Source organism: Dendropsophus ebraccatus, chromosome 11 (genome assembly GCF_027789765.1).
Source record: "Dendropsophus ebraccatus isolate aDenEbr1 chromosome 11, aDenEbr1.pat, whole genome shotgun sequence".
Lineage (NCBI taxonomy): Eukaryota > Metazoa > Chordata > Amphibia > Anura > Hylidae > Dendropsophus > Dendropsophus ebraccatus.
Genome location: NC_091464.1, coordinates 75,585,199 through 75,609,302, shown reverse-complemented (window position 1 = coordinate 75,609,302; position 24,104 = coordinate 75,585,199). Strand labels below are relative to the sequence as shown.

At 44.8% G+C, this 24,104-nt stretch overlaps 1 protein-coding gene across 4 annotated transcripts in view; it reads left to right on the top strand.

Moving 5' to 3' along the window:
* Nucleotides 1-14,215: 14,215 nt before the first annotated feature.
* Nucleotides 14,216-24,104, top strand: part of APP (amyloid beta precursor protein) — a 178,328-nt gene continuing 168,439 nt past the window's right edge. For all 4 annotated transcript variants that reach the window (XM_069945834.1, XM_069945833.1, XM_069945832.1 and 1 more), the window contains exon 1: nucleotides 14,216-14,430. In XM_069945834.1, the coding sequence (XP_069801935.1) occupies nucleotides 14,377-14,430 (54 nt within the window). In that variant the 5' untranslated portion in view covers nucleotides 14,216-14,376. The remainder of the gene's footprint in view (nucleotides 14,431-24,104) is intronic.

Genomic DNA, 24,104 nt, shown 5'->3' with positions numbered 1-24,104 from the left:
TGAGAGAAGCGGCGGGGACAGGTGCCGCGACACTGCTGGCACCCAAAATAATTTTTTTTCCCCACGTCCCGCGTACCCCCTCAACCTGCGGTGCGTACCCCCTGGGGTACGCGTACCGCAGGTTGAGAAACACTGCTTTAATGTAGATCTTTTCTAGTTCTCTGTAAAGCGGATGTGATCAGAGTATATTGTACTAGTTACAGAAGATCTTTCTTCTCTCCTGACATGTCTGCTTTGGTAAATGCTTGTATTCCCTATTATATTATTCTGAAACATCTCTTCTTAGAACTTTGAACTATGTTATTCCTGCTTCTAAATGCAATTTACAACTTTGTGTCCCTCTATAGTCTGATACTGTCTGCACTAGAGATGAACGAACTTTGAGCATGCTCAGGTTCATCCGAACCTGAACACTCTGTATTTCATTACCGGTGAGCACAGCTTTAGGGAGTCCTAGAAAACATGGATACAGCCTATGGCCTGTGGTTACATCCATGTTTTCTAGGCAGCCTTTGGGCTGCATCCAACTTTCTCAGACAGAGGTCTTTGTAGTGATCTTTGTACTCCTAGGCCTGTAACCATGACAAGGGGGCATCCTCTACATCTGCTTCCTCATGAGGGTTTTTGCCTTCAACCCAATAAGGTTGTAGGTTGAACTTGATGGACTCTTTTTTTCAACCTTATTAATTATGTAACTTTGTAGAGAGGATGATCGGAATTATAACCATATACATATAAAAGTCCAGATGTTATCATTGGGGCTTATTAAGAAGGATCAAATCATAGGACAACAATCTTAACTAATGACCATTGTTCTGGATTTCAGGTTAAAGGAGAAGTTCGGGCAAAAGCATTTTTTAATATGTTATTAGTTAGGGGAAAGTTAGACAAATTCCTAATATACATTAATTATGGGAAATGCACATTTACTGCTATTTCCCTTAATTTAGTAGATCACGGAGACTTTAAAATCTCAGAAATACCATGACATCACGAACCCGGGTGTAATTCCAAATTCCAATATAGAAGTCAATGAGTACCATTGACTTCTATATATAGTGCGCCCCTGCTGGACACTCCATTGGACTTACACCCTGATTCGTCTATGGAACAGGTGAGTCTGCACACTGTTCTACTCCCCCATCACCTATCTGCTCAGAAATACCGTGACGCCACGAACCGGGGTGTAGTTCCAATGGAGTGTCCAGCAGGGGGCGCACCATATATAGAAGTCAATGAGTACTATTGACTTCTATATATAGTGTGCCCCTGATGGACGCTCAATTGGAATTACACCCTGATTCATCTATGGAACAGGTGAGTCTCCACACTGTACTACTCCCCCATCATCTATCTGCTCATAGTATGAGCAGATAGATGATAGGGGAGATGTACCAGGGCCACCCCAATACGCCCCCCCCCGCTGCCGCCACATATGCCCTGGTACTTCTTCCCCATCATCTGCTTATAGGGAAGTAGTACCAGGGCTATCCCCATCACTGCAGCCCCTGCTCGTCCGGGGGGTCAGCTGCTGTAATTGAGGCCCTGGTCTGAGGCCTACTGCCCCCTTGGAACCGGGGCCTCAATTATATCAGCGGACCCGCCGGACGAGCAGGGGCAGCATCGGCGGCAGCGACAGGGTGTCCGGACAGGTCCGCCGCTGTAATTGAGGCCGCGGTCTCAGGGGGGAAGTAGGCCTCAATTACAGCAGCAGACCCGCCGGACGAGCAGGGGCGGCGGCGGCGGTGACGGGGATAGCCCTGGTACTACTTCCCCATCATCTGCTCATAGTATGAGGCGGCGGGGGGGGGCAGATTGGAGATGGCCCTGGTACTACTACCCTATCATCTATCTGCTCATACTATGAGCAGATAGATGATGAGGGAGTAGTACAGTGTGCAGACTCACCTGTTCCATAGACGAATCAGGGTGTAATTCCAATGGAGTGTCGATCAGGGGCGCACTATATACAGAAGTCAATGGTACTCATTGACTTCTATATATAGTGCTCCCCCTGCTGGACACTCCATTGGAATTACACCCCGATTCGTGACGTCACGGTATTTCTGAGATTTTGAAGTCTCTGTGATCTACTAAATTAATGGAAATAGCAGTATATGTGTGTTTCCCATAATTAATGTATATTAGGAATTTGTCTAACTTTCCCTAACTAATAACATATTAAAAAATGAATGATAAACAATCTTGGTTACGTTAGTTTATCGTTAATCGTTAAAAATCAATCTGTGTAATAGGACCCTAAGTCTGAGAGGGCCCCCAACCAATTATGAAATATATAGAGAACCTCAGCGGTAGTATTGAAGCTCAGTTCTTCTCTAGTGAATGGAGCCCAGTTTTAATACTGCACACATCCAATGTGGTGCTGTGTTCAGAAGAAAGTGACTATGTTGTGCTAATTCTGGATAACCCCTTTAAGTGATTACAGTGCAGTTAGATTCAGTGACTTACAGGGAGTGACTTAATTTTACTTTTCTTCTCCATCTGGCCTGGCCATCATGAAAACTTCTCTTGGTGATTCCTCACCTGCAGAATCTGCCATATATTTTAGGCGCTTGGCTCCAACACCACCCTCACCTCTATACAAACCCATCTGTATTGCTCCATACTGTAATAGTGTCCATTTGTACTCCCATGTAGAATTTAGGCCCAGGTTGGGCCCTCGGATAGTACTTAGCTGTCTGTATGCCCTCATATAGTAAAGGCCACCTATCTGTACCCTGATAAACAATATAATCCCCTCTACCCCTCTCTAGCTTTACTTCTGGTACAGTACATATGCATTGCATACATTTATAGCTCAAGGGTCAATGGATCATGTGCATTAGGTAAACCCCACCCCCTATGAGCCCACAAATTATCTAGTGTCCCCATCATGTACACATACATACATACATACAAGTTACCTAAAAGTGCCGCTATGCTATAATACACTGCCTTATGAACAATATCAGTTATCCTTACCATCGTTATAACAACATAGATTGCTGTACTGGCCAGCATGGCACCCCGGGACCTCTATTTTCTATAAGTGTGGCAGTATTTACCAAAGCATTCTATACTCAGTATATTGGAATCATTCTTTTTGCAGTGGGTCTAAAAGAAAAATTGAAAACCGCAAAAAAGACTCAAAAAAGAAAAATGCATTTAACCTTGAGTTATTGTATAGTGCACTGACTTTGCTTTTTTCCAGCAGAGAAGAGCAATGTGCCAGCCATTACCATGACTGCAGAAACATCATAAATCTGAGCCGTATTTGGATGTCACTTATTTAGTCTAGTTATATGCTTCTGTACATTGTGTACAAGCATTTAGTAGTTTGTATTGATATAAAGTTCCATAGTTCCAATGTTTCGTATGATTTTTAACTAATTAATTGGCATTTTATTGCGTGTACTTTTCCTTTAAGAAGCTCCTCCCACTCTGCGCTCATTACCTGTATTAATTGCACCTATATGAACTTGTTACCTGTATAAAAACCACACACTCAATCAATCACCATGTCCAAGACCAAAGAACTGTCTAAGGAAAACAGGGACAAAATTGTGGACCTGCATAAGGCTAGGATAAGCTACAGGACAATGCCAAGCAGCTTGGTGAAAAAGCAAAAACTTTTAGTGCAGTTATTATAAAATAGAAGAAACACAAGGTGACTGTCAATCTTCCTCGGTTTGGGGCTCTGTGCAAGATCTTGCCTAGTGGGGTAGGGAAGATTCTGAAAATTGTCGTTGATTAAAATCCTTCAGGGCACATAAGGTCCCTTCACTTTTCTAAAAAATAATTTTTTTATATTTTAATTTTTAATATCTACAGAGCAGGTGTTTACCGTGTGTACGCTGGGAGGAGTATAAACGGTAGGGCCTTGCACCTGTGGGTTGCTGTTGCCCCTTTTGTTTTTTGTTCCAACATGACAATGACCTGCAACACACAGTCAGAGCATCTCAGCTTCAGGAAGATGAATTCTGTAGACTGCTAATACAAGCAGTCTATGGAATTCACCTCCCTGTGGCACAGATGAAGAGGCAGAGCTCCCGTGTGCGCCTGCCCCTTCATTTTAGCTATCGGCAGAGTTTTTAGCAGCCGGACCCCGTCATTATGACATGTCAGAAGTTTTTCAAAATGGTAGTTACACTTAAATTTCTAAAAATCCTTTATAAGCTTTTAACACGATTAATATGTGATTTTAGTATGGGGGTATGTGTTTTTATTTATTTATTAAAAAGCTATTTATTTAAAAATATGTTTCCAATTATTATTATTTTTATTATTGTTAGATGTTGTTCTATTTTATATATCAAGGGAATATTTACAGTCTTTTCTAACAGACATTAAAGGGATTATACTGAACTGGAGAAACATGGCTGCTCTCTTCCATAAGCACCAGCACATGTGTCCACAGGTCATGTGTTGTATTGCAGCTCAGCTCTATTAACGTCATTGGGCTGCAATACCACATACAACTTGTAGACAAATGTTCTGCTGTTTCTGTTCAGAAGCATTTTAAACGTTTTTATCAGCTTGACTGCCACTCTGTTCACTTCCTATGGTACTTGGGATGATATATGAGTACAGCGCCACTTTATTCCCCTGGGGGGAGACCCCAGTGCTCAGTCGGGGTATAATTGTTTGCACTGGTCTTGGGGGTGAACGCTCGTTCAGCCAATCACTGGCCACGATGCTGTCCCATCATCACCCCCAAGGCAAGTCCGTCTTGGAAATGAAGGTGGTATCGTTTTTCCGGGACCCAAAGATGAAGTAGGAGGACACCAGGGGAGCACAGCAAGGTAAGAATAGACTGTTTATGTTGTTCTCCTTAAGGGCAGCAGCATATTGAAAGTTAATCTCAATAGTTTAGTACTCCTTTAATCTTAGGATAACTTCATAACTTCTTTTACTAACAGGTTCCCTATGGGGCAGCTGTCAGGGTAAACTTTAGGGACTGGGGGTGGTGTTCCCAGTCACCTGATCTGAACAGGAATTAAAGGGGAATTATTAGTAGGTTACACGAATGTAACCCTCTGATATGTCCCTATGGCACAGGAGGAGGAGGAGGAAGGTATGTGTCTTACCTTCCACCTCGGCATCGTTCTGGTGCAGTCATTTTCTCCATGGTCTGGTGAGACCGTTAGGAGCACTGGGGCACCCGTAAGGAGCACTGCCTGCCCCCATATTGCTAATCCACCCTCAGCCGCCCCGCCCTTTTTTAATAATGAATGGATTGGCGCTATGGGGGCAGGCAGTGCTCCTAACGTTCTCACCCTACCACGGAACAAATGACTAACTGCACTGAAAAGGTTCCGAAGAGGAAGCTAAGAAACATACCTTCCTCTTCAGTGTCTCATGTGCAGTAGGGACATATCAGAGGGTTAGGTTTGTCTAACTTGCTGATGGTTCCCCTTTAAGCTTTTCCTGCCTCGTCTGGTTGTGTGCGTTTCCTTTAAATTCATAAATACAGAGAAATAAGCCATATTTCCACATTATGAATTGTTATTTCGGCTTCTTAGAATTCTGCTCCATCTGGGATCTTTATCTAATTTGTAAGTTATGAAGGATAATAAGTTATAATTAGATGATAGATGATTTTATTTAAAACTGTAAAAATGTTACTACTCCAATCTGAGAACACCTGTCTGTTCCCGAATAATGTCACAGACCTGTCTCTGTTTTTTGGGAGAAAGTGAAGCTGAAAATATGTTCCCGTCTGACATGTCGAAAGCAGATAACAAATTTGTCAAAACATGACCTTATCAATCGGCTGTAACAGCGCGCAATTCTCCTAATGGCAATATCAGAGAGACTATTACTGAGGAGTCTGTGACCCTAAATAACAAGACATGACGGGGTCACTGTGAGGTCAGGCATTCAACTTTATTGATTGAAAATGGCTGTGGTACATAGTAAGGCCAGGGCCACACTGAGACTTTTTATAGCTACTGATTGATTTTTGCTATTAGGTGACAGCTGCAGTCCACAAGATTGCACACGGCTCATTGTATTCCTGTGGACTGCAGCTGGTGCTCAATAGTTAAAGGGGTTTTCTGGCGATAAGCATGTTTTAATACATTGCTGTTGGTGCATATAAAACAATAAACATGGTATGCTTACCTCTCTACGCTCCCGTGGTGTCCTGTTGTGGTGTCCCCTGCTGACTGCCAAATCAGTCTCAGGAGTTACAGCCTACTCAGCCAATCACTGGCCACAGCAATGTCCCAGTCAGGAATTGGCCGATTGAGCTCCCACTCCCGAGATGAGCTCAGAAGTGGCGGCTCTGCAGTCATTGGGGGACACCGCAGACGCTAGAGGAGGACACTGAGGGAGCATGGAGAGGTAAGAATAACATGTTTATTGTTTTATATGCACCAGCAGCAATATATATAAAAGCAGCAGCAAATATAATAAATGCTTAATGTCGGACAACCACTTTAAAGTCTATGGTAGCTTGAAGGGGTTATCCCATAATTAAAAGTTATCTCTTATATATCCCCAGTGGCGGTCTTTGGCACCAAGCACCCCAAGCGATCGATTGGGGCCCCCAACATCCAGGGGGGCCCCCACGCCCCACTCTTGTGCTCAAGACCGCTGGACAGGGCCACTGCCCCGCTTGCTGCTGCCATCTGAACTGTAACTATGAGCACTCGTAATGAGCGCTCATAGTTACATGCAGCAGCACTGACAGGGCGGGAGACATTGGCTCCCTTCCTGTCAGTCACTCTTGTGGCCGCAGAAAGGGTTTTCCCTGCGGTCACAAGTGGCAGCTTTGTCCTTGTGGTGCCGGCGCTCCAGTGACATCACTGGAGCATCGGCGCCAGGACAAGGGGAGTGAGGCCTCTTGTGATCGCAGGGAAAACCCTTCCTGCAGCCACAAGAGTGAAGAGAAGAGGAGACGCCCGGACCCAGGTGAGTATAAGTGTTTGTTTTATTGTGTTATATACTATATGGGAGGGGGAGCACACAGGGGTCTTTTTAACTGGGGGAGCGCACATCGGGGGTCTATATAAATGGGGGGAGCACACAGGGGGGCTATATTACAGGGGGAACACACAGGGGGGTCTATATACTACTGGGGCAGCACACAGGGGGTCTATATACTACTTGGGGCAGCAGAATGGGGTCTATATACAACTTGGAGAGCACACAGGAGGTCTATATCCAGGTGAGGGAGCACACAGGGGGGCTATATACTACTGGGGGAGCACACAGGGGTCTATATACTACTGGTGGGGCACACAGGGGGTCTATATACTACTGGGGGAACATACAGGGGGTCTATATACTACTTGTGAGGCACACAGGTGGTCTATATATAACTGGGGGAGCACACAGGTTTCTGTATACTACTGGGGCAGCACACAAGGAGTCTATATAATACTGGTGGGGCACATAGGGGGTCTATATACTACTGGAGGAACCACACAGGGGGTTTATATACTACTGGAGGAGCACACAGGGGTCTATATCCAAGTGGGGGAGCACACAGGAGGTCTATATCCAAGTGGGGGAGCACACAGGGGGGGCTAAATACCCCTGAGGGAGCACACAGGGGGCCTATATACTAGTGGGGGAGCACACAGGGGGTATATACAACTGGGGGCAGCACACAGGGGGTCTATATACAACTTGGGCAGCACACAGGAGGTCTATATACTTCTGGGGGAGCACACGGGGGGCTATATATAACTGGGGGAACACACAGGGATCTATATACTACTGGGGGAAGCAAACAAGGGGTATATACTACTGGGGGCAGGACACAAGGGGTATATACTATTGGGGGCAGCACACAAGGAGTATATATTACTAGCGGTAGCGCACAAGGGGTATATACTACTGGGGGCAACACACAGCGGTCTATTGTTTTGGAACGCGTGTCGAGGGGGGGGGGGCCCAGACATACCTTTGCTTGGGGCCCCAGAAATGCCAAGACCGCCCCTGTATATACCTTCAATAACTGTCGGCCGACAGCTATGTCTCCTGGTTTGCCCATACACATCGACAAACATGACAGCTCCTTGACTTGAAGGGGTTATCCAATGATTAAAAAGTTGTCCTCTATTTACGCGTTTAATAACTGTTGGCTGACAGCAGTTCTCCCATTCGGCACATTATACCCTATGGGGAGGTTACGTTCACACAGAGTAAAACTGGCGGAATTGCATGTGTATGGGGGAGCCAGGAGAGAGAGCAGTTGGCTGACCCTTAGGCTCCGTTTACATGGAGCAAAACTAGCGGAATTGCAGCGGAATCCCACCAGCCTCCCTGTCATACTGGCAGTCTATGGGAGGCTCGCGCCTCTTCTCTCCGCGCAGAAGAATAGACATGTCAATTCTTCCATGCGGGAGAGGAGGCGTGCGAGCATCCCATTGACTGCCAGTATGACAAGGAGTCTGGCGGGATTCCGCCAGTTTTGCTCCATGTGAACGGAGCCTAAGGGTCAGGATATCCCTTGGTTAAGTTATCCTCTATCCACAATTTTAATAACTGTCAGCCGACTGCTCTCTCCTGGCTCCCCCACACACAGGCACAGGCTCTCTATGGGGAGATGTAAGTGGCCATCATACAACTCTGGTTCTGGCTCCAAGAACATAAGGATGGAACAGTATCCCATGATTAGGCTATCCCCTATCCACACTTACGGTAATTATGGAGTAGAGAGAAGCAAACTTCGAGTACACTCAGCTTTGTGCAAATCAAAACTATCTGCATTTGATTACCAGTGGCTGAAGAAGTTGGATGAAGCCCTAGAGAATCCTGGAAAACATGGACACAGCCTATGGCCTAATCCATGTTTTCCAGACAGCATTAAAGGGGTATTCCAGGGAAAATCAATAATTTAGCAAAGGAAAGGGTTAACCAAGGTTAACCCTTTCCTAATATACTTACCTGTTGTTTTTTGGCCCCCCAAGGAGATCTCCGGTCCGGTCACGTGATCTTGCAGCTTGTGGCTCGGATCCTCTTCTCCTTCCGGTTCGGTGACGTCACCCGGCCGGCGTCGCTCTCCGTCTCATTAGCAGCAGAGCACTGAACCCTGACTGGCTTGGTAGCGTGCAGCCAATCAGGGTTCAGTGATCTGTATCCCCACACGCTTCAGAGTGGGGGTCCCCTGAGGCTGCAGTAAATTATCAGGGGTCGTCGGGCTCAGTGCCGGTCACCAGTTACATGGGCCGGCACTGCACTACAGCAGGTGAATGTGGGGTCTGGCGTCAATCATCACTCCGCAGAACCCCCCCCGAGCTCCGGGGGTGGGGGTGAGCGATTTCTGACAGGGACACAGGGAGGGGGGGGGCCGGGGGGATCAGCAGCCGATACACATTACTTCCCCACCAATGCCGACCCTGAGTCCCTGAGGGGAAGGGATGTGGCGGGCAGCCGGGTGTCTGGTAGCTATGAATGAAGTAATGCCGCCCGCCGCATCCCCTCCTGGGACTCGGTTGGCATCGCTGACAAGGTGGGGGGGGGGAGTTCTGCGGAGTGATGATTGACGCCAGACCCCACATTCACCTGCTGTAGTGCAGTGCCGGCCCATGTAACTGGTGACCGGCACTGAGCCCGACGACCCCTGATAAATTACTGCAGCCTCGGGGGACCCCCACTCTGAAGCGTGTGGGGATGCAGAGCACTGAACCCTGATTGGCTGCACGCTACCAAGCCAGTCAGGGTTCAGTGCTCTGCTGCTAATGAGACGGAGAGCGACGCCGGCCGGGTGGTGACGTCACCGAACCGGAAGGAGAAGAGGATCCGAGCCACAAGCTGCAAGATCACGTGACCGGACCGGAGATCTCCTTGGGGGGCCAAAAAACAACAGGTAAGTATATTAGGAAAGTGTTAACCTTGGTTAACCCTTTCCTTTGCTAAATTATTGATTTTCCCTGGAATACTCCTTTAAAGGTGCGTTTACACAGAGAGATTTATCTGACAGATTTTTGAAGCCAAATCCAGGAACAGACTATAAACAGGGTGCAGGTCATAAAGTAAAGACTAAGATTCCCTGGCTTTTCAAGTCCATTCCTGACTTTGGCTTCCAAAATTGGTCAGATAAATCTGCCTGTGTAAACGCACCATAAGTTCGCTCAACTCTAGTGCAGACTATGTATCTCCATAACAGACGTGTTTGCTGTTACCATGAAAAAAGTGATATCACAAGCTCTGGGTTGGATATTTATGGCACCATCTTATAGTAAGATTCCCCTTGTTGCCCATAGCAACCAATCAGAGTAATCTGAGACATGAAAGCTTAGGCCTCTATGCCAACATTGAGGTTTGTGTGTGACCACGGTTTGCCTTGCCATTAGTGATTGCTCTAATGCTGTGTTTACACAGAACGATTATCGTGCGAATTTGCACAATAACGATCAAATTCGAACAATAATCGTACGTGTAAACGCAGCGAACGATCAAGGGACGAGCGAGAAATCGTTCATTTTGACCTTTGAACATGTTCTCAAATCGTTGTTGGTCGTTCGCAAAAAATTCGCAGATCGTTCCGTGTAAACAGTCGTTCACTGATTTAACCTATGTGCGAGATAGGCTTAAGCGATCGCAAAACGATTTTTTTCGTACGATATATTGTTCTGTCTAAACGCTGATCGTTATAAAAAAATGTATTACTTCGAAATCGTTAATCGTACAATTGGGCGAATTATCACTCCGTGTAAACCCAGCATAAGTGTGCACAGTGACTTCCTATAAGTGTTACACAATTAGACTCTCCCTCCAGCTGGGTACTCATCCTGATTGCTGGGGGTGGCACACCAGTACAGGACAAGGACTGTGTTTATTCAGGTGCTCAGTCTGTGGGTTTTGTCTGAGTCAGCAGCTATGTCCGCTCCTCCATGTGCTCCTGGGAGGGCGCTCCACCATTTGTACATTGACCTACAATCCTCAAGTTGTAAACCAAATGTGTTAAAGTGACTCTGCCCCAGAAAACAAGCTCTCTTTATGTGGACGTCTCTTCTCCTGTGATGTAGGTCCTACCCAGAGATTACATAGCTTTCTGCTGCAATACCAGACATGCAGAAGACAGAGCTGCTATAATATCCCCATACAGCGTGACATAAGGGATAGATCTTTTATTAGCCGGGTGCCAAGAAAACACCCTTTTATCTTAGTATTGGCAATGTTAGTGGGTCAAAGAGAACGGATTTACATTTAAAGGATTTTTCTGAGTATTAAACATAGTTTATTTTTAGGATAGGCTTTCACTATTTGGTCATGGGGATTCAACTCCCAAGGACCCCTTGTCAGAATTATGAAGGCACCAATGCACTTAAAGGGGTATTGTCATCTGAACTAATATAGTTATACTTGTAGGGCTCAGCAATAAAATGTGTAGGTTACCGACCACCACTCTTCTGAAAAAGCAGTGGCCTGGCTTATTTGTGTATATATATATATATATATAGAGAGAGAGAGAGAGAGAGAGAGCTATAGCAGCATGCATATTTGTACATATTATACAGTGTATATGCACATAGGGGGAAGTTTATCAAACATGGTGTAAAGTGAAACTGTCTCAGTTGCCCCTAGCAACCAATCAGATTCCACCTTTCATTTTCCAAAAAGTCTGTGAGGAATGGGAGGTGGAATCTGATTGGTTGCTAGGGGCAACTGAGGCAGTTGTATCACTATACATCTACATATGGGCTATAATGTTCACACGCTGTACAATGGGCATCCCGCTGTGAACGACCGTTGTTTAATGCTCCCTACGGTGGGATTTAATAATCTTGATCATTAATTGAGGCCTTAGGTAGTGTAAAACAACGTCCGTTCACAGCAAAATGTCCATTATTTGTACAGCGTGTGAACATAGCCTGTATGTATAAACCAGTCAGACCACTGCTTTTAGAGCAGAGTGGTGGTCGGTAACCTAGATTACAAGCTGTCAACAATGGGAGGGTAACAGCAGGCATATCTGGAGGAGATACATTTTATAGACGCCTCTCTGGTTGCATCAGTAACTCAATGTAGTTTTTAGATTTCCTAAAATAGAAGCAGCCGGCAACCTTGAATCAATTATTAAAATAGCCACAGGCTGTTTCCATGTTTTCCAGGACTCTCTAGAGCCGCCTCCAACTTCTTCAGCCACTGGTAATCAATTGCTGAATGATCAGACTCTAGTAGGTAATGGTGCGTTTACACAGACAGATTTATCTGACAGATCTTTGAAGCCAAAACCAGGAGCAGACTATAAACAGGGATCAGGTCATAAAGAAAAGACTGGGATCTATCCTCTTTTTAAATCCATTCCTGGCTTTGGCTTCCAAAATCTGTCAGATAAATCTTTCTGTGTAAACGCACCCTAAGATGTGATCATCTGCACCTCATGCGGCTCTTGTATGGGATGATCACTATATGGTAAGCATAGGAGAAAATAGGAGAGCCAGGGAGAAAAAACATAAATACTTTTTCTGCTCCCTGGATAACGCCTTTAAGATTGTATTCCTATATATGAGGGCCCCTTGGTGGCAGCTAATGTGTTGGCGCTTTCTAACCATCCTATTTAGCCTAACCATTAACCTACCTGTTTTGCTTCGGGCAGCACCTGCTTATTTGGGCATTACAGCATTGCTGTAATTACACCAGGGCGCAGTCTATTATAGTACCCTTTAAAGGGGTATTCCACTCAAACATTACTTTTGATATGTTTCTGTCCATGGTGAGACCAACAATTAGTTCCATACCTGGTATCATGTATTCAGTCTCCTTCCCCCAGTTCTAAGCTGCTGCTTTCTGCTGAAGACACAAAAATCTGTATGGGAGCCTTTCTCTCTGTCTCCCCCTCCTCCCTTCTGAGAGGGCTGATGTAAACAAGTCCCTGGCAGGCTTTATCTGCAACACTGTAGCTTCTTTGTAATGCCGGTAGGGTGATTGTGAAGTCCAGTTGCTAATGAACTCACTGTCATCTACCCTCCCAGCATTACAAAGAAGCTACAATGTTGCAGGTAAAGCAAGGCAGGGACTTGTTTACATCAGCTGTCTCATAAGGGAGGGGGTGAAGGGGGAGACACAGAGAAAAGCTCACACACAGATTTTTGTGTTTTCAGCAGAAAGCAGCAGCTGAGAACTGGGGGAAGGATACTGAATAGATAATAGCAAGCATGGAAGGAATTGTTTGTCTCACCATGGGCAGCAACATATCAAAAGTCGTATTTGACTGGAATAGCCCTTTAGGGTCAGTTCAGACGTACAGACTCACTGCGTAAATCTGGCTGTGAGTCTGTCAGGTCCTGGCAGTTCACTGTCACAACATACTTGCATGTATGTAATTCTGCCGGCCCCTTAACCCTTTCGGCTCCCGCTGCTGCCTCCACCTGCTGTATCTGTATACATTACCTGTCCTCTCTGCACGGGGTCTGCGTACGGCTCTCCCGCCCGGCCAATCAGTGACTGCGGCTGGGCAACACACTGATTAGCCGGGCGGGAGAGCAGTACGTCGGGACCCCGTGCAGCGAGGATAGGTAATGTATATACAGACACAGCGGGCGGCGGCAGCCGTAGGGGTTAAGAGGCCGGCAGAATTACATACACGCAGCGGTCGTTCCGAGATTTATGCTGCGAGTCTGTACGTCTGAACTGACCCTAAAGACTGTGTTCCCAATAGGTCCTGATAAGCTATAACATGATCATGAACATTAATTTCTGGCCGTTGCTTATCAGTACGTAGTGGGAAAATTGTTTGAAGGGTGGGCGCAGGGCTTATAATTAAAACTTTGATGTATTTTATTAGCCCAAACCACTTGATCATTATATAGTGGTGTATAGGGGCCCCATGACCTTTCATGCCCGGGGTCCTATGATCAGACATATGGCTTCCTCCTAACACAGTGATTAGCATTTTAGGATTTTCTTTTTTTAACCAGTAAAAGCCCCAGAGTTATGGACATCTCCAGCACTGTAGCCCAGGTATTGCCAGGTGATGGTATTTCTAGTGACTGGCATCTGTCCATTACCATAGGCATTGTATAAATGATCTCCACTGCTGCTGCTGGTGACACTGTGACTCCTAACCTGCATGCAGCCCCGGCAGACAGTGTCACCCACCCTGCTGCAGCTGCATGGAGCTCCGGATTGCAGTAAGAAGTTGCAGTCGCAGCTTCTCCCCCCTCCGCCCAGTCATTGACTATTGTGGTGTATGCACCTGCAGTACCCAGGTGGCGCCTGCAGGGGTCTCTGGCGGACGCTGGTGGGCAGGATCAGCTGACGCAGCCCGTGGATGTGAGTGTGTGTGTGTCTCCCGTGTATGAGGTTGTGCCGCTCAGTCCACAGCACCGCCAGCCCGGAGGAAATCAGAGCCCCACACCGGAGGCCACTGCCAGACACCGCGGATCTAAGGCTGCAAGCACCGGCTCCGCCGCAGCCATGCTGCCCCATATAACGCTGCTCGTCCTGGCTGCTGGAGCGCTGGCCATAGAGGTAAGGGAGGAGGGGGAGGGGGGAGCTGCTGCTGCTGAGCTTCATTGCTAGAGAGAGGGGAGAGATCGTGATGTAATGCCGGATCACACCTTGCTTCCCTTTGTTGTGGATCACCCTGGGGATGTGCTGCTGGCTGGTGATGCCCCCTTATGTGCCATGCATTCTGTCTGATCATCCTGCCCCCCCCCCCCCCTTGTCTCTTTCCCATTGACCCTTTAATGCCCCCTGCCCTGTGTGATTCTACTGGGATCTGCCTGATTTCTCCTGCACTTTGTGCTAAATCTTGATCATGCCCCTTTAACATCCCTTTAAGGGGTCTTCTGTAAGACCATGCTCCTCACCTTATATTCCTATTAACTCTTTGCTACCTCCACCGCCTTGCTGCCCCTTCCCTACCTGACATGTAGCCCCTCTACATCCATCCTTTCCTATTAACCCTTTAATGCCCGTTACCCCATCTTCTATTAAGTGCCCCCCCCCCACCCCCTGCCTTCTCTAGTGATGCCACTTGTCACCTGCCATTAACCCTGTGATGCCCCCTCCCTTTTCTCTTTTCTCCATGTTAATTCATGTTTGCCTCCTCAGGGATCTCAGTGCTGCTGATCTGCTAACCTTATGGGCTGTCAATGGTACAGCCGCCCCCCACCCTTATAGCTGACCTTTGTCTCTGTCTCATTCACCTCTTCAACTCCATTGTATCTTCTCCAGCCTTGTTATTTTCCCTGTGCATCATTCGGGCACTGCCTGGCACTGTCCAGTTCTTCTCATCCCCCCCCCCCCCCCCCCCATTAGATGCCTTGTTTCCCCTTCAGGGGGTCTCCTGCCAAGCTGGTCCTGCATCCCCCACCCTGCATTCCTCCTCCCTATATATGACCCTTGTCTCTTTCCAGTGCAAACCCCATAGTGATTCATCCCTTCCGCCCCCATAGCGTGCCCTTCTCTGCCTATCACTGCTGTTACATGGTTATTTATTGTGAAAGTTCTGCACCTGGTTGGCACTTGCATTGCCAGCTATGCCATATGTCTGTATGCCAGTCAGTAACTAGACATAAAGTGATGGGTTTGCTGTTATTCTGTATAGTATATATTTCTCTTGGATCTCACCTGTCTGTGGAAACTCCTCAGTCTGAGACATCAGAGCTGTGACTGTGCTGAGTGTTATGCCCGCTGGTGGCTGGCGCACAGAGGACGGGTCCTATCAATGGTCTGAATAGCTAGCACTTTGTACATAGTCTCTTCTATGAAGTACCCCCCTGGCCTATCTCTCTCTCTTATGATCTTACTATAGATCAGGTGGACTGGGTGCTATCAGCCTACGTTGTAAGGGGGGGCACTCATTTTCGGATATCACTTCTAAGAAGGTGGATGTGTGATAAGTCGACTGGAAGGGGGTGGGTGGGCTCTTGGTTTGGGTGGATATAAAAGAGGCACGAGATAAAAGGGATTCGACTGAAGGAAGATTAAGATCCAGGGAAGATGGCGTCTCTGCATTGCTGCAATGAAAAGCTGGATGAGGAGCTGCAGGCTGGAGAAAACCTCCCACCGCTAGGTGTTCAGAGGCAGCCTGCTCCATTCATCTGCTCTCAGCCATTCACTTCTACATCTACCTCCTGTGCTGCTGAGACATCAGCCCCAGACATGTCCACCTCCCTGCTGTCCTCTTCACACTGTCACTACACAATTGCTTTTTTTTTTTAAACTTCAATTACAAAGACGTCATCCGTCCATAATGTCCACCAGGCGACAATCCTACCAGAAATGACACGAAACATGATTGTCTAGGAGCATTGTGCATCCAGCCAGTGATGGAGACTGATACAATGCGTCCAGACCAGGAACTATTGTTGTTTAGTAAATAGTTTGATATATTATAGATACAAAGTATCTCTGCACCTGGATGGTCTGTGGTTAGAGTGCTCACTTGTATTTTGTGTATATATATATATATATATATATATATATATATATATATATCAATGTACATGTATATGATAACATTGTTATAATTCGGTATCCGATATTGTGCAGAACATTCTGCAATCTCCCCCAGATGACATCTGCCACTGGTATTTTAGGTTATGTGTATGTTAATGTTCTATTACGTGCTTTCTTCTATATTGTTTTTTTTTTTTTGTTTGTTTTTTTATCAATAATCCAGAGTATATGATTATCTGAAGAAAATTATATATATTCTAAAATCCCTTCATACGACATCTACTGGACCTGATATCAAGATATCCTATTCTGGATTATTGGACAGTCATAGAAAGTATATAAAAGATCACTAGTACATTGATCCAAGAAATCAGTCTTGTGAAATTTTATGTATATTGCATTTTTTTTGGGAAATAAATGCTGATTTATTAGATGTTGGATTAATGACCTGTTACTGTATATACAGAATTTCTTCAGTGATGTGAGCATATCCTATCCTCCTGCCTTGGGTGTGTATGTATATGTGTAATGCACATACCCATATATGCATAGTATACATTGGACTCCTATACATGTTTACCTAGGATTATCTTGGTATACACAGGCACTAGCCATGGACTGCTCTTGCTTTCCTTAAAGCTGTATATAATGTAAATTGAATTGATGTGGGATAGAGGGACGGCCACATTGAGGTCAAAAAGCCCAATTTTCCAGTTGTTAGTAGCCGCCCAGTTCTATTATTCAGTATATAAATGGCATGTATCCGGCCATGTTGTGGCTATGTGTAGACTCCTCATGGATCACATATTGTGGACGTACGCCACGGTGGCAGAACCGCAAATGTCTTGCTGCATATCACCATGGTTGTGCGTGCGGTTATTGGCCGTGATGTTATAACATATTAAATTGTTATCACATGTAATAATGGCGTTGTAAAACCCCAGCTATGCACAGTAAAATGCACACAGTCTGCCCGCCACCATGGAGTATGAATCCAGCTGCAGGTTTATAGGGCAAGAGATGATTTTAGATTTATTACTTACACAGAACTGAACAGGTGCCTGAGAAAATAAAGGGGTTGTCCAAGGTAAGAATAACATGCCAGGAGTGCCACTACCAGATATAACCCATACGCTGGTTTGGCGCTGTTTCTGCACAAAATCATCCATGTTTTTCCGTACCTGGACAACCCCTTTAAGCAAACCATATTATAGATGATATGCCACGACTTCTTCCCGTCATTCTGATGACAAGGCCATGCCCCATTTCAGCCTATGGGATCATGCATTGGACTCCGGTGTCCTTATTGCAGATGGTGCCAGATCATCATGCAAAAATATATGCCATATCCATGTCTACAATTGTATATATTTATGTAGGCATTTTGCCATTGATTTGCTTCACCTGATTAGCAAGTCAAGAAACATATGTTTGCCCTTTAACCCTTAAAGGGGATATTCAAGGTTAGGGAAACACTTCTGTTTTCTTCCAAAAACAGTGCCACACCTGGTTGCTGGTAGAATTACATGTAGACTCCATTCACCTAAATGGAACTGAAGTGCCAAATCACACACAAACTGAGGAGAGGGGTGGTGCTGATTCTGGAAGAAAGCGGCTATGTTTTGTTTTATCCTGGATAACCCACTATTCAAGTGACCAGACCCTGATGTACAGCATCCTATAATTCCTGGACCCTGGTCGAGCATAGAGGAGTGATTGGCAATAACAGAAATGACAGCTGGATTGTGAGGGGTTGATGGCCACTGTGGCACTGAGCGCTGCTCTGAGGCTGACTCGAGGTTATGCCATGCAGATAATCTGAGTGCGACACATTTTTCTTGGAATCTACTTGTGCAGTCATTCCTACCGGCAAAGAGCATAGACCCCCTGATCAGGGTGCATGGAGTCTATGAGAAGGAACAGGCTGGGAGCAGCACACCAGGACTGTCAGGGCTCTGGATTTCCCCCATGTTGTGTGGAGCAGACAATGAGCGGCTTATTCTGTGCAGCCTTTGAGTTATAGTGAAAACTGACTCTCTTTGTGCCCGCCAGCTCGCCCAAGGCTTTATTAATACTGTCATTTAGGAATAACAGAGCCATATTCATGCTGATCTCAACAAATACCTTCTATTGAGAGGACAGGCCTGGTGGATCTTGTGTGCTCCCACTCCAGATTTAAAGGGCTTATACTGGAGTAGAAAAACATGGCTGCTTTCCTCCAGCGCCACACCTGTCCTCAGGTTATGTGCTGTATTGCATCTCAGGGTTGTGTTCACACTTGCAGCAAATATATTCGTATGAATGTATCTTAAGGAACCATTCCTTTAAAAAAAAAAAAATAATAATAATAATAATTTGATCAATGGTGCAACCAGCATGGATAAGTAAAATAAATGGGTGCTGCTGCCTGCCTTGTTTTAGTTATCCATGATTATATGTTTCTAAATGTAAGAATTTCTTTACTTCATTTAAGGCTTCTGGAATACCACACACTGCTGTTTTTGGAAGAAAAAAAAACTATAGGTGAGATTTATCAAACATGGTGTAAAGTGAAACTGGCTCAGTTGCCCCTAGCAACCAATCAGATTCCACCTTTCATTCCTCACAGGCTCTTTGGAAAATGAAAGGTGGAATCTGATTGGTTGCTAGGGGCGACTGAGACAGTTTCACTTTACACCATGTTTGATAAATCTCCCCCTAACTCTGGACAACCCCTTTAAGAACCTTCTGGAAGAAAATGAGTAAAGAAGCTATATTTAATGGTGTATTGCTTTCAGTACATGTTTTCAGCTATCTCATAACTTGTTTTGCTTGTTTTATGTGTATTCTCACCTTTTTTTGCCTGTAGGGTTTTACTTACTGATTTATCAGCTTCTTTAAGTAATAAATCTATACATTCTATACAGATAACTTCTGTAATGACTTGTCTGTTCCCAGAGTAAAGTTAGGGCTATGCAGCTCAATGTGTTTTGCCATGACATGTGCAGAGTGTCATGTGACATAAGGTCGGGTTCACACGTAGTATCTTGGTCAGTAGGAATGTTGTTTTTTTTACCCACCCCTAGTTTGGGCTTAAAATACTAAACAAAATAAAGCGTGTGAACCCGGCCATACGTTGGTTATTGTCCCAACTGTCTCAATCATTGGTGATCTCCTTTGCCTTCTGTAATTTGAAAAATTTTAAAAATGGCCATTTTCTTCCAGAAACAGTGCCACCCCTGCCACCAACGCGTTTCAGAGCCCAAGCTCCTTAGTCATGGATGATCCATGATTTAAGGAGCTTGGGCTCTGAAACACATTGGTGTTACACATGGATATCCATGTTTTTTTTAAATATTGTGGTAAATACTTGTGATCAAAGTATTTTAGGAGTGATACCTTTTATTGGCCAACAAAAAATTGTTAGAACTGTGAGCTTTCGGGATTCAAAAGATCCCTTTGTCAGACAAGTTTTTGTTGGCCAATAAAGGTATCACTCCTAAAATACTTTGATCACAAGTATTTAGCATGATATGAATTTTATAGTACCATACTATTTTTATTAAAAAAAACATTGTTAGAAAAAAAAATGTTGTTAATTGTTACACACCAGTTGGAGCTGGATTCACATTTTTTTTTAAGCTACCCCTTTAAGACTTATGACATTGGAAAGAAGCCTTAACGTATCCCGGATATTCTCCATCCCTGATCCAGGGAGTATATGATAATATCTGAATGTAAAGATAGTACAATGGGCAGGAACAAGGAGGTGTGGGGTTTGTATACTGTTACCTGTTCACATGGTGCATCCGAGTCTCCTATATCCAGTCATACAGGGTGCAGTACGCGGTTAGGCCGGGTTCACACTACGTAAAAAACACGGCCGTATTACATAACCAAGTCTGTAGTTGCGCAAACAACGGCCGTTATTTGTGAAATAACGACTGTTGCTTGCGCAACTATGGACGTAGTTATGAAATACGGCCGTGTTTTTTACATAGTGTGAACATAGCCTTAGGTTGTAAATAGATTTTTCTGCCCTGTCGCTCTGTGGACGATGACAGCTGATGGCTATTTGTAAGGATTGGCCACTAAATACAATCTATTATCAGAACACCTATTCTAATCCATTATATAAAAGCATACATTTACACCATATTCCTACAGAAAGCAAAGCTGCTGGTAGAGAATACCTGGGTATATAGTATGTATTGCAGGGGTGTCAAACTCAGGCTCTCCAGCTGTTGCAAAACTACAATTCCCATCGTGCCTGGGCAGCCAAAGCTTTAGCTTTGGCTGTCCAGGCATAATGGGGATTGTAGTTTTGTTTCAGCTGGAGGGCCTGAGTTTGGCACGTTTGATGTATAGAATCCCATTATAAATATGGTGGTCCATTCAATAAAAGCAGTTGTATGGGAAAGACTGAAGGTAGCTGAGACTTTGGCAGTACACGTGGCTCAGACTATCTGCCTGGCTCCAGACTATAGGTATCAGCATGGGATGGAGAAGCTTCCATTGCTCTATCGCCTGTAGCATCTCTATAAAGCAATTATCTCATGTCTGCGTATTGTATTCCAAGGAGAAGCCGATGGAAATAAGGATGGATATTGGTATTCCTGAAGGCGGAATGAAGACTTTCTATAAATATATAATCTAATAGATAGGGGACAAGAAGCCCCCCTTCTATTAGGTCAGGAGTTTCTATCTGGAGAATGGATTTTCTTAAATCAGGAAACCCGTGTGTATATGTACTGTCTGCCCCCCCTCTCTCCCCAAGATAACAAATGCCATGGTCATCTGGTTGGTAGCCATTTTTATCTGGTGTGGTAGGTGGTCTGCAAAGGCGAATAGGCATAGTAGTGGGATTTTGAGGGATGCCTGTATTAAAAGGGATGAAGGGCTCCCAAGGCAGACGTAGGTAGGTGGAATATAGATTGGGCTTGTTAGCAGCAACCTATTCTAAAGAGCACATGTGTGCCTCACCATAGGTAGCGTGCACGTACTGTATATGGAAGGATCCGTAATAATAACTTTGGAATGTATTAAGTGTGTGTGTGTTGGGGAGAATGGGAGTGGGCTTCATGTTTGGGTAAGGGACTTTGGCGAAATCGCTGTAGGTCAAACAAAGCATGCAGGATGGGACAAATAGCTTAGCTGAACTGACTGTGTATGTATATAGGGGAGTCTGAAGGAATAACAGTGTGCATGTGTATGGGGTTTAGGAGGAATAGAAGTCTTCATCATACAGCTATTGAAAGTGCAGAGCTAGTTGTAGAGAGGTCATTGAGGCTTGGGGGGGGGGGGGGCTACATTAGCATTTAGTGGCTGATGGCACAATAAATTTAGCTCTAAGGCTATTGTATACTACATTTCATAGAATGTGCCCAGTAGGATACCTATTACTGAGAGGTTATGCAGTTTTATTATAGTGTAAATAATAATATCAGTAGTAGTAGTAGTAGTAGTAACAACAACAACGACAATAATAGTAGTAGTAATAATATTGACATTATTATTAATTATTATTATTATTATTATTATTATTATTATTATTATTATTATTATTATTATTATGCCACTCAGCATTCCCTCAGCATTCCCTGTGTCTATCCCCTTACTACAGATCTATGACACCATTGTGGGCCCATTGCCAATGGGACATAGCTGAGTGTATGATCATACAATGGCTGCTTATCTGAAGCAGATATGAGCCATAAAAATAATGAAAGCCTTTAACCTTTAATCAGCCAGTAGATGTTGGCGCTATATAAATCATACTAGTAATGAATAACATGCAGCCCGTTGGCTCAGGGGGTCAGGGAAGAGTTAAACTATGCACAGGCCCGGATGCTGGCGTGCTCACTTTACACTAGCATTCCTGGGTCAGACAGTTGGCATGGAAGGTGACCCGGCAGCCCTTGTTACCACAGTCCTCTGCGTAGCCCAGTGCAGTCATGTGGCTCGCTCTCTATCTCATATACTGGGCTGACTATAGACTCTAACTAAAAAGAATGATACATTATGGAAATGAGGAGACTTCATAAACTGGTTTCTATGGTTGTTCTTAAACTATCCTCTAAACTAGTACTAGTGTATGTGATACAATGTTCAGATACTTTGTTGGAGAGATTTTTTTTTTTTTAACTTTTTAACCATTTTTTATGTATTTGTGTTTTTTGCTAAAAACAAAATTACTAATTCATAAACACACAAGTTGCAAGGGGTTTTCCAGTAGAAAATGTTCTTGAAACCAGTCTGCTGGTGAATTCAGGAGTGAGTAAATGTATTATTTACTAATTTTTGCACTAACTGAACACTAATGGAAAACCCCCTTAAATTAAAGGGATTGTGCCACACTTGTCTTGTAGCTCGGCTCTATTGAAGTTGATAAGGCTGAGCTAGGATACCGCACACAACCTGTTTTCATGTCATCAGACTGAGATGAGACTTACTCAGGCGCTGTCCCCTCCCCGGCTGGATGATTATTCTGTCAGTATTTCCTTATAGACTTGCATGAAAAGTATTGATGGAATGCTCAGCTGGCCGAAGAGAGGATAGCACTGCCACGATCTCTCCTCTGCTATATCTTCTGATCAGGGAGACCCACTGGGATCAATAACTTTTGACATGTCTGATGACATGACTGAAGTTACTTGTAGTGACAGGTACTTGTAGTGACAGCCATGTAGACCACCACCTATTATGCAAATGTGGGTTCTGTTTCCCCCTGTGTGGATGGAGCAGAACACTAGTATGTACACTGTTATCCCACCCTGAAGCTATACATGTAAGCTTGCTGTTGGCTAAATAAGATGGCCAGCTATCTCTCCCCCATCCATACACATACTGGCTCGGCTTGGCTGAGTGTGCATGTGGTTTTGATGCAGAGAGTAGAGAGAACTACTTCCAGACATCCCTTTGATGGAGGATTATCTAACAAAGAACAAAAGGATTGGGCAGTGTAAAAATATACTTGAACCTTTTCACCTGTCATCAGTGGGAAAGTCAGGAAGCTACCATAGAATAGATGGCCAGCTGGTCCCACCATATTCTGTGGGTTCGGCCTATATGTAGCCAATTTGTATGGCCACCCTATAGGATACCTGTAAAGTTATATTCAGATAGTAAAAGACACCACCATGCTGGGCTGTTGGGTCGCAGAGACAATTGCATGATGCCTGTTATTAGAAATGGGCTGATTCTTAAGTCGCTGGGTGTTGAACATTTGCCTTGGCAACCCAGAAGCCGAATGTACACAGTGCCTCCTCAGGCTGATAAAGAACAGGCTCTAGCTTTGTGGCCACCCTTTTACGATGATAGAGCTGTCCATTGCCTTGCTGTCAGTGGCAGCACTGTGTATACTTTGCGCCACTCCATCCCGTCTGCTTATATAACAGACATGGAAATAAAATGGAAACTTCCATTCATCAGCTTGCCTGAATGCGAAATCCACCTGTTCCTCTGCACAATGAAATACACAGTCCATGTTGTTTACATGTGGTAGTGAGGACTCACATAGCGAGCGCTCTTAAGCACCTTCCATAATGCATTTCTCACACCGAACAGAAGGAACTTGGTGCAGAACACATTGCAGCTGTTCACAAGTAGGGTTCATCCAAGGGTGGGATAAATTAATATATACAGACCCCCACACTTGTCTCATTCATGGTCTTCACACCTGAATTTATGGCGGCAATAAAACCTTCCTGCTGCTACAACAAGCCTTTCCATATACCAGAACATGGATGGGGATCATGCCT